Genomic DNA, 12,677 nt, shown 5'->3' with positions numbered 1-12,677 from the left:
TTCTTTATAGAATACTACATCTCTTTATAGAATACTAAATCTCTTTATAGAATACTACATTTCTTTATTGAATACTACATCTCCAGCAGGGAGTCCGTCCCATGAATCTGCGCACAACAGAATGACTCGTAATAGTTTATGGTAGAGACTGTACCATAGCTCAGTTACGTGCATCCAGCTGCTTTGTGGATGTTTGGGTTGTGACATAAAGCAACACCGAGCTTTGTAGTGAGATACTCCATTAAGACATCGTGAATGTAGTCATCTTCTCATTAGTAATCCTGAACAGTAAACCTTTTTTGTCCCAACATTCCATGATACATCATGTACACTATATTACTAGGACAGTGATACATGATCTACTAATACAGTAGAACATTAGAGAGCAGAGCTCAAGTGGTTCTGTCCTCAGATACATTGTTGTGCTGTCAGATGATCAGGCACTGACTGCAGCAGATGTCATAGAGAGAATGGTTCCTGTGAAGACTGACCCCCCTATCTCTCCCTAGGGGACTGCAGCAGATGTCACAGAGAGAATGGTTCCTGTGAAGACTCTGACCCCCCCTATCTCTCCCTAGGGGACTGCACAGATGCTGTGGCTACACTGTGTGTGTGTGTGTGTGTGTGTGTGTATATGTGTGTGTGTGTGTGTGTGTGTGTGTGTGTGTGTGTGTGTGTGTGTGTGTGTGTGTGTGTGTGTGTGTGTGTGTGTGTGTGTGTGGCACAGACAATATGTCCATAGACATTGAGGGTGCGCAGGGAGGGAGCAAGGGGACAGGAGGCCCACAGGGAGGCTAGTTGGGGCTACGGGGAGGATGGGAAGTGAGAATAGGGCCATAGCCACACATAGCGCTGCACAGGGCTTCGAAAGCAACTTTAATGCAATTTGAAAATCTTTACAGCCCTACACAAGTTTAACCTGTGGATAATTAATTTGATAGCTTTGTAAATCAGTCCTCTGCTACAGTCCTCTGCTACCACTACGCTACATTAATACTTTACAACATTAATACTGAAACTGCTAACACAACGCTACATTACTAATTTACAACATTATTACAGCTACTATTACCTCACAACATTAATACTGCTACCACTATGCTACATTACTACTTTACAACATTACTGTTGCTACTGCTACAACTACGCTACATTTCTATTTCATAACATTACTACTACTACCACTATGCTACATTATTACTTTAAAATATTACTACTGCTACCACTATGCTACATTATTACTTTAAAATATTACTACTGCTACCACTATGCTACATTAATACTGCTACTGCTATGCTACATTAATACTTTACAACATTACTACTGCTACAACAACACTACATTACTACTTTACTACTATACTACTGCTACTGCTTCCGCTACATTACTATTTTACAACATTACTAGTGCTACTGCTACCACTATTCTACATTACAATTTTACAACATTACTACTGGCTACAGTACCATTACGCTACAATACTACCTTACAGCATTGCTACTGCTACCACTGCACAACATTGCTTCTTTACCACATTACTACTGCAACTGCTACCAGCACGATATATTACTACTTTACAACATTACTACTGCTACTGTTACCATTACACATTGCTATTTTACAACATTACTAATGCAACTGCTACCAATATGCTACATTACAACATTAATGCTGCTACAACAACACTACATTACTACTTTACTACTTTACTACTACTACTGCTTCCACTACGCTACATTACTATTTTACAACGTTACTAGTGGTACTGCTACCACTATACTACATTACAATTTTACAACATGAATACTGCTACCACTACGCTACATTACTACTTTAAAACATTAGTAATACTAGCAATATGCTACATTAATACTTTACAGCATTAATACTGCTACCACTATGCAACATTACTATTTTACAACATTACTACTGGACCTGATACTGCTACTTTACATTACTACTTTACAACATTACTATTGGACCTGATACTGCTACTAGTACTGTTATAACACTACTACCGCTGTCACTATGCTACATAACAATTGTACATTACTACTGCAACTGCTACCAATACGCTGCATTACCACTTTAGAACATTACTACTGCTACGGCTACCACTCCACTATAACTTTAAAACGTTACTACTGCTACCACTACGCTACATTAATACTGCTACTGCTATTCTACATTACTACTTTACAACATTAATACTGCTACTGCTATTCTACATTACTACTTTACAACATTAATACTGCAACTGCTATTCTACATTACTACTTTACAACATTAATACTGCAACTGCTATTGCTACTTTACATTACTACTTTAAAACAGTACTACTGCTACCACTACGCTACATTACTAATTTACAACATTACTACTGCAACTGTAAACATTACTACTTTATGACATTACTGCTGCTACTACTACCACTATCCTATATATACTTACAACATTACTACTTATACAACAACACTACCATGGTTTTACTAATTTTTTACTAATTACATTACTAATTTACAACAATACTACTGCAACTGTTACCACTATGCCACATTACTACTTTAGAACATTACTACTGCTACCAATACACTACATTACTATTCTATAACATTACTAGTGCTACCACCGCTATGATACATTACTATTTTACAACATTATTACTGCTACAACGATGCTACTGCTTCCACTAAACTACTTTACATTACTATTTTATAACATTACTATTGTATTTTATTTAACCTTTATTTAAGTAGGCAAGTCAATTAAATACAAATTCTTATTTACAATGACTACCTACACTGGACGCTGTGCGCCGCACAGGGACTCCCAATCACGATCAGTTGTGATACAGCCTGGATTCGAACCAGGGTGTCTGTAGTGACGCCTCAAGCACTGAGATGCAGTGCCTTAGACCCCTGCACCACTCGGGAGCCCAATACTACTGCAACTGCTAACAATACACTACATTGCTATTTTACAACATTAATACTGCCACCACTATGCTACATTACTATTTTATAACATTACCACTGTTACACTACATTACTACTTCACAACATTACTTCTGCTACTCCTACCACTATACTACATTACTACTTTACAACATTACTGCTAAAAATATGCTACATTACTTTATCATATCATTACTACTGCTATGACTACGCTACATTACTACTTTACAACATTACAACTTCTACTCCTACCGCTATACTACATTACTACTTTACAACATTACTACTGCTAACAATACGCTATATTACTATATCATAACATTACTACTGCTACCACTACGCTATTTTACTATTTTACAACATTACTACTGCACTACACTACATTACTGAGGAGTATTTCTGTCTGTTATAAAGCCCTTTTTGTGGGGAAAAACTCATTCTGATTGGCTGGGCCTGGCTCCTCAAAGGGTGGGCTGACTGCCAAATGGGGGGGGGGCTATGCCTTCCAAGGCCATCCATGGCTGGATAACTGCCCAGTCATGTGAAATCCATCGATTATGGCGTAATTTATTTATTTAATTTGACTGACTTCCTTATATTAACTGTAACTCATTAAAGTTGTTGCATGTTGCATATATATATATTTTTCATCATTATATACAGTGCATTCGGAAATTCAGACCCCTTGACTTTTTCCACATTTTTTTATGTTACAGCCTTATTCTAAAATATATTAAATTACTATTTCCCTCATCAATCTACACACCATATCCCATAATGACAAAGCCAAAACTGGTTATTAGAAACGTTAGCAAATGTATAAAAAAAAATATATAGTATGCCGACGCTTTGTTATGAGACTCGAAATTGAGCTCCTGTTTCCATTGATCATCCTTGAGATGTTTCTACAACTCCTGTGGTAAATTGATTGGACATGATTTGGAAAAGGCACACACCTGTCTATATAAGGTTCCACAGTCAGTGGTGTAAATTACCTAAATAAAAGTCGGTTTTTGGGGTATCTGTATTTTACTATTATTCTTTTTTACAACTTTTACTTTTACTCCACTACATTCCTCAAGAAAATAATGTATTTTTTACTCCCTACATAAGTAGTCGTTACATTTTGAATGCTTAGCAGGACAGGAAAATTGTCTAATTAATGCACTTATCAAGAGAACATCCCTCATCATCCCTACTGCCTCTGATCTGGCTGTAACGGTTTTCTTGACTTGAAGGAGAGGCGGACCAAAGTGCAGCGTGGTTATTTTGATTCATGTTTAATAAAGCACTTCACATGAACAAACTAACAAAAACAAGAAACGTGAAAACCCAAAACAGTCCTATCAAAGGAAACAAAGGAAATAAAGGTCAGAACGTGACAGTACCCAGTAGTAAAGCCTCTAACACTGAGATGCAGTGCCTTAGACCGCTGCGCCACTCAGGAGCCCCCCCAAATACAGGTGTGCCAAGCTTGTAGCGACATACCCAAGAACACTCAAGGCTGTAATCGCTGCCAAATGTTCTTCAACAAAGTACTGAGTAAAGGGCCTGAAAAAAATACAAAATAAAACATTTTTTCTTTGTCATTATGGGGTATTGTGTGTAGATTGAAGAGGGGAAAAAACTATTTCATACATTTTAGAATAAGGCTGTAACGTAACAAAATGTGGAAAAAGTCAAGGAGTCTGAATACTTTCAGAATGCACTGTACATAACGTAGGTACGGTACTGCATTGTATACGAACACAGATTCTAAATATTTATTCAGATATTTGAAACCTTGGGCTGCAGGATTATTTTCCTCCTGCAATGAAACAGGTCAAATTCAAATCCGACATCTGTACTGCTACTGTAAAGCAACATTTAAATACTAACAGTGAATAATGTGGAGTTTTATTTCCTTAAATCTTCTGATCTATCTTTGGAGAGATTAAAGGGTCCTGCAGGGAAAACAGCATCGGGTCACAGAGGGCTTTACCCAGATTAAGATGAACAATCTCTGGTAAATACAGGAATAAATTCCCTGGATTTACACAGATTTATTTTCAAATCATATATTCCAGAAGAGAAGATGAACTGTAAGGTTCAGAAAGCCCTTGTGGTCAAAGATTATTATTATTTGAGCAGGCTCTGTTGTGTGTCAGTCAGTTGTTGTGATGCGTGTCTCTCAGTATTATAAAATAACACAAACACTTGACTTTCATCTGAACAGGCCGATCTTTAAGGATTACATCCGAGGGTTAAATCTTGTTCAAATACATTACATTAAAATAATTGTATGAATGACTATTTGTGTCATCCATACATGTCTTTAGAAGAGGGTTAATAGCCACACTGCATCCTAACTCGGCCCCAGAATCAACCTGTAAATAACTAATCCATGCAGCTGGTAATATGGAATGTAAATTTTAACCATAGAATGTTGAAGCATCTAGACCCATTAACACTGAAGTTGTTCTGAGACATGACCCATTCACACTGAAGCTGTTCTGAGACATGACCCATTCACACTGAAGCTGTTCTGAGACATGACCCATTAACACTGAAGTTGTTCTGAGACATGACCCATTCACACTGAAGCTGTTCTGAGACATGACCCATTCACACTGAAGCTGTTCTGAGACATGACCCATTCACACTGAAGCTGTTCTGAGACATGACCCATTAACACTGAAGCTGTTCTGAGACATGACCCATTAACACTGAAGCTGTTCTGAGACATGACCCATTCACACTGAAGCTGTTCTGAGACATGACCCATTCACACTGAAGCTGTTCTGAGACATGACCCATTAACACTGAAGTTGTTCTGAGACATGACCCATTCACACTGAAGCTGTTCTGAGACATGACCCATTCACACTGAAGCTGTTCTGAGACATGACCCATTCACACTGAAGCTGTTCTGAGACATGACCCATTAACACTGAAGCTGTTCTGAGACATGACCCATTAACACTGAAGCTGTTCTGAGACATGACCCATTCACACTGAAGCTGTTCTGAGACGTGACCCATTCACACTGAAGCTGTTCTGAGACATGACCCATTCACACTGAAGCTGTTCTGAGACATGACCCATTAACACTGAAGCTGTTCTGAGACATGACCCATTAACACTGAAGCTGTTCTGAGACATGACCCATTCACACTGAAGCTGTTCTGAGACATGACCCATTAACACTGAAGTTGTTCTGAGACATGACCCATTAACACTGAAGCTGTTCTGAGACATGACCCATTAACACTGAAGCTGTTCTGAGACATGACCCATTCACACTGAAGCTGTTCTGAGACATGACCCATTAACACTGAAGCTGTTCTGAGACATGACCCATTAACACTGAAGCTGTTCTGAGACATGACCCATTAACACTGAAGCTGTTCTGAGACATGACCCATTCACACTGAAGCTGTTCTGAGACGTGACCCATTCACACTGAAGCTGTTCTGAGACATGACCCATTCACACTGAAGCTGTTCTGAGACATGACCCATTCACACTGAAGCTGTTCTGAGACATGACCCATTCACACTGAAGCTGTTCTGAGACATGACCCATTCACACTGAAGCTGTTCTGAGACATGACCCATTCACACTGAAGCTGTTCTGAGACATGACCCATTCACACTGAAGCTGTTCTGAGACATGACCCATTCACACTGAAGCTGTTCTGAGACGTGACCCATTCACACTGAAGCTGTTCTGAGACATGACCCATTCACACTGAAGCTGTTCTGAGACGTGACCCATTCACACTGAAGCTGTTCTGAGACATGACCCATTAACACTGAAGCTGTTCTGAGACATGACCCATTAACACTGAAGCTGTTCTGAGACATGACCCATTAACACTGAAGCTGTTCTGAGACATGACCCATTAACACTGAAGCTGTTCTGAGACATGACCCATTCACACTGAAGCTGTTCTGAGACGTGACCCATTCACACTGAAGCTGTTCTGAGACATGACCCATTCACACTGAAGCTGTTCTGAGACATGACCCATTAACACTGAAGCTGTTCTGAGACATGACCCATTAACACTGAAGCTGTTCTGAGACATGACCCATTCACACTGAAGCTGTTCTGAGACATGACCCATTAACACTGAAGTTGTTCTGAGACATGACCCATTAACACTGAAGCTGTTCTGAGACATGACCCATTCACACTGAAGCTGTTCTGAGACGTGACCCATTAACACTGAAGCTGTTCTGAGACATGACCCATTAACACTGAAGCTGTTCTGAGACATGACCCATTCACACTGAAGCTGTTCTGAGACATGACCCATTCACACTGAAGCTGTTCTGAGACATGACCCATTCACACTGAAGCTGTTCTGAGACATGACCCATTCACACTGAAGCTGTTCTGAGACATGACCCATTCACACTGAAGCTGTTCTGAGACATGACCCATTCACACTGAAGCTGTTCTGAGACATGACCCATTCACACTGAAGCTGTTCTGAGACATGGCCCATCAACACTGAAGCTGTTCTGAGACATGTAATAGGACTTGACACAATGTGGGCTAAAGGAAATCACTCATTATGTTACTGGTTTACACTTTTTTGCTGTCATTAATTCAGCGATAAAAACAGAACCACTTCATACCTCTAAAGAAACACAGCAAATTTAGAAATATGTAGGAATCACTCTAATTTCAGTCGGACATAAAAAGGCCTGAAAACAAACTAGGATTGGACTGTGAATTCTATGGCATACAGCATGAGTAAATGAGAGTACATGTATCACAGTGATATGATTTCTCATGTTGTACTATTACTGTAAGTGGAGAGATGCTCTGGCGAAGGTCGCCTGACCAAAAGCTCAGCTACAATTAAATACATTCATCTGACTGGAAGTGTGTGGTGACTTTTTCCTATTTCTCCAGTTTTGCGTTTTGCTTCCAGCACCTTCACTAATTAGCCCTGGGTGTTCTGTAGATTCTTACTATTATCACATTGTACTGTAAAATTAACATTAATAACTAATGAACTCTGAATATCATGTGCTAACAAGCACCAGGATATTGTGATATTTCCTCTGTAAATCACACCGTATGGATGAGACGCTTTGCGATGAGTAGCAATAGAAAACTCTACTAGATGGGGAATATAGAGGTTCTAATAGAGAACTCTAATAGATGGAGAATATAGAGGTTCTAACGGAGAACTCTAATAGATGGGGAATATAGAGGTTCTAATAGAGAACTCTAATAGATGGAGAATATAGAGGTTCTAACAGAGAACTCTACTAGATGGAGAATATAGAGGTTCTAACAGAGAACTCTACTAGATGGAGAATATAGAGGTTCTAACAGAACTCTACTAGATGGAGAATATAGAGGTTCTAATAGAGAACTCTAATAGATGGAGAATATAGAGGTTCTAATAGAGAACTCTAATAGATGGAGAATATAGAGGTTCTAATAGAGAACTCTAATAGATGGAGAATATAGAGGTTCTAATAGAGAACTCTAAAAGATGGAGAATATAGAGGTTCTAACAGAGACCTGTAATAGATGGAGAATATAGAGGTTCTAACAGAGAACTCTACTAGATGGAGAATATAGAGGTTCTAACAGAGAACTCTACTAGATGGAGAATGTAGAGGTTCTAACAGAGAACTCTACTAGATGGAGAATGTAGAGGTTCTAACAGAGAACTCTACTAGATGGAGAATATAGAGGTTCTAACAGAGTACTCTAATAGATGGAGAATATAGAGGTTCTAACAGAGAACTCTACTAGATGGAGAATATAGAGGTTCTAACAGAGAACTCTACTAGATGGAGAATATAGAGGTTCTAACAGAACTCTACTAGATGGAGAATATAGAGGATCTAATAGATAACTCTAATAGATGGAGAATATAGAGGTTCTAATAGAGAACTCTAATAGATGGAGAATATAGAGGTTCTAATAGAGAACTCTAATAGATGGAGAATATAGAGGTTCTAACAGAGAACTCTAATAGATGGAGAATATAGAGGTTCTAACAGAGAACTCTACTAGATGGAGAATATAGAGGTTCTAACAGAACTCTACTAGATGGAGAATATAGAGGTTCTAACAGAGAACTCTACTAGATGGAGAATGTAGAGGTTCTAACAGAGAACTCTACTAGATGGAGAATGTAGAGGTTCTAACAGAGAACTCTACTAGATGGAGAATATAGAGGTTCTAACAGAGAACTCTAATAGATGGAGAATATAGAGGTTCTAATAGAGAACTATACCTGATGGAGAATATAGATGTTCTAATAGAGAACTCTACTTCGATGGAGAATATAGAGGTTCTAACAGAGAACTCTACTAGATGGGGAATATAAAGTTTGTATTATATAATTTCAGCGATTTATAAATAATGACATGGTTATTACTAGATGGAGAATGTAGAGGTTCTAACAGAGAACTCTACTAGATGGAGAATGTAGAGGTTCTAACAGAGAACTCTACTAGATGGAGAATATAGAGGTTCTAACAGAGTACTCTAATAGATGGAGAATATAGAGGTTCTAACAGAGAACTAAAATAGATGGAGAATATAGAGGTTCTAATAGAGAACTCTACTAGATGGAGAATATAGAGGTTCTAATAGAGAACTCTACAAGATGAAAAATATAGAGGTTCTAATAGAGAACTCTACCTGATGGAGAATATAGAGGTTCTAATAGAGAACTCTAATAGATGGAGAATATAGAGGTTCTAATAGAGAACTCTAATAGATGGAGAATATAGAGATTCTAATAGAAAACTATAATAGATGGAGAATATAGAGGTTCTAATAGAGAGCTCTAATAGATGGAGAATATAGAGGTTCTAACAGAGAACTCTAATAGATGGAGAATATAGAGGTTCTAACAGAGAACTCTACTAGATGGAGAATATAGAGGTTCTAACAGAGAACTCTACTAGATGGAGAATATAGAGGTTCTAACAGAACTCTACTAGATGGAGAATATAGAGGTTCTAATAGAGAACTCTAATAGATGGAGAATATAGAGGTTCTAATAGAGAACTCTAATAGATGGAGAATATAGAGGTTCTAATAGAGAGCTCTAATAGATGGAGAATATAGAGGTTCTAATAGAGAACTTTAATAGATGGAGAATATAAAGTTTGTATTATATAATTTCAGCGATTTATAAATAATGACATGGTTATTATAATTTGTTGTATTAAATAGGTGTATACTGTAAAGCTATAATTATCATTACTGTTATCATTACTATCCACACAGTGACAATGGAGACCAATCTTCAACTCTTTCTGTATTGTATTTATTTAAACTAATTTCTGTAAAGTAAAATGTATACATTGAATACAGACTTTTTTGTAGGTGGCTTGCAAATATCAAAGGACAATATTACCACATTTAACTTGCTATTAATACAGTAATATTAAACTAAACTATTATTATCTGACAATCTATGTATATATTTGCCATGATTTACAAAGTATATATTAAAGCGCAACCAGATCCTTACTGAGCCTAAATGACCTTGTAATGACATTTTACCATGTCATATCTTGGATATGAATACACTGAATTAACAAAATAATGTCTTTGTGCATTTTCCACTGTAGGCTATTCCTAACACCTGCAGAGAGAAAGTAGTTTACTAAACTTGAAATCACTCACCTGATGTAGGAGGAAAATGACCAGGAGTGATCTTGGTGTTCTCATGTTTGATAAATTTATTTAGGAGGAATGAAGATTAAATCCACTTTGGAACGTTTTGGGACAAGAGGACGCACGTGCAGATGTCATTGCGGTGATCGGCTGTGGACAGAATAAAAACACCATAAACATATTTTAGAGATACTGTAGCCTACTAATATTAATATTTATGTACACACGACACGTATCAAATGCATCACCCTGTTACTGTCCGTCATAGGAAGAACAGCAGTCAAGCCCAAACCTTTCACTAAAGTCGTTATTTCGTTCCTTAAAATGCGTTTAGAGTAGGCTACATAACCTCACAAAACTATGGATGAATAAACTACATGCATTACTAACCACATTCAAATCCACCTGAACTTTTTCCCCCAAACGCAATACCTTCGTTATTTCGGGATAGACCATGAATCCATGCAATTCAGGAGAGCAGTCCGCCCAGGTTCCAGACCGCTGACGACGTAGCAACTGGTTTCACTGTTCCGAAGCAGAAACCTATTTTTTATTGGGGAAAAACCTGCCAGTTCTACCAGAGAATTGTGTTCAAATTAATTTCCAGTGACTGCATTCGGTGTCTTGATTGAGACAATACTTAATCTTCCGGTGAGTCCAGCCTTAAAGCCTATTTCCCATCTGTCTGCTCATTTTTTCTTTTCTTAGTTACTTTTTCCCGAAGAGCAATTTCATAAAGCGATTACACACATTGTCTTGGTTAAATTATGTTTTGCAACAGAGCATGCACTATGTTGTGTCAGCGAAGGATGTAGAGCAGAGTCTACTACTGTAGTGTGCGGTGCGGAGTATCCTCTCAGTAAGTAGTTGAGAGTTTGTCTCAATGCGCATTAACCGCCCCACGTTCAGAGATTCCGCTCCTCTGTCTGGGCACATAGAGAGACTTTCCTTTAAAGTCTACCTAGGGGAGCAGGGTGCTGGTGAGGAGCTGGGTTGGGGTTAGAGTGTCGACCCAGGAGGAACAGGGCGGGGGGGGGGGGGGGGGGGGGGTGAGGAGCTGGGTTAGGGTTAGAGGATCTACCTAGGAGGAACGGGGGGGGGGGGGGCTGGGTTAGGGTTAGAGGATCTACCTAGGAGGAACAGGGCGGGGGGGGGGGGGTGAGGAGCTGGGTTAGGGTTAGAGGATCTACCTAGGAGGAAGGGGGGGGGGGGGGGGCTGGGTTAGGGTTAGGGTTAGGAGCTGGGTTAGGGTTAAAGGGTCTACCTAGGAGGAACAGCATGTCAATTTATTAACCCATGACATGCTTGTTTTCTTCTCACTGACTTTCAGTTGCTGCATGTCTGGCTCTTGGGTTGTGTTTTCACAAAGTCGTGTTACTGTTAAGAAGGTCATATGTTGTTACTGTTAAGAAGGTCATATGTTGTTACTGTTAAGAAGGTCATATGTTAACAGAAAGATTTGAAATATGTCAGTTTTCATGAGCTGTAACTGCTATTAAGTAGTTAGGATCATATTCTCACATAGACCACTTCTCGGGGTTTATTCTGAAATAGTTTTCATATTGATTTGAATTAAATGTCATCATTAAATGTATGGTTTCAACATTGTTACAGTTAGCCTGCCAGCCCACTCACTCCCTGCCTTAGACCATTGCATTGTAGGTCCATGCAATTTTTACACAGCAGAGTTGTTGGACTTGGACCGTGGTCAGGCAGTGTATGTTTTACATATTGTCAGACATAATGACTGCTTTATTTAGGCCTTCATTCATGTACACTCTGATCATTAAACCATTGAGATATAGCTCTGAATAAACTGCATCATCAAACTAGATATGAGTGTGTCTTCAGCACCACCATGAGGTTGAATAAAACACTTTCTCATATCTTATTATATACCATCCCACCACTAGAGGGCGTAGAAAGCTCTCATACTGTCTGGTGTTGGGGATGAGAGATGAAGGGAGAGGAGAGGAGGAATTTAATTACCATCATGACTGGAAAAAGAAGGAAAGTGATAGAAAACTACAGATTTCCTGTGAATATGTCTGGATGGTGTCTGGGACCGGGGTTGTT

At 38.8% G+C, this 12,677-nt stretch overlaps 1 protein-coding gene across 1 annotated transcript in view; it reads right to left on the bottom strand.

Moving 5' to 3' along the window:
• Positions 1–11,559, bottom strand: part of LOC110518240 (neurexophilin-2-like) — a 166,837-nt gene extending 155,278 nt beyond the window's left edge. The window contains exons 1-2 of the mRNA XM_036975377.2: positions 11,034–11,559; positions 10,611–10,751 (exon numbers count right to left, since the gene is read on the bottom strand). Of these exons, the coding sequence (XP_036831272.2) occupies positions 10,611–10,655 (45 nt within the window). The 5' untranslated portion in view covers positions 10,656–10,751; positions 11,034–11,559. The remainder of the gene's footprint in view (positions 1–10,610; positions 10,752–11,033) is intronic.
• Positions 11,560–12,677: the final 1,118 nt, after the last annotated feature.

This window comes from Oncorhynchus mykiss, chromosome 3 (assembly GCF_057628025.1).
Source record: "Oncorhynchus mykiss isolate SJ-2025 chromosome 3, ASM5762802v1, whole genome shotgun sequence".
NCBI lineage: Eukaryota > Metazoa > Chordata > Actinopteri > Salmoniformes > Salmonidae > Oncorhynchus > Oncorhynchus mykiss.
This window is presented reverse-complemented; position numbering and strand designations above follow the sequence as displayed.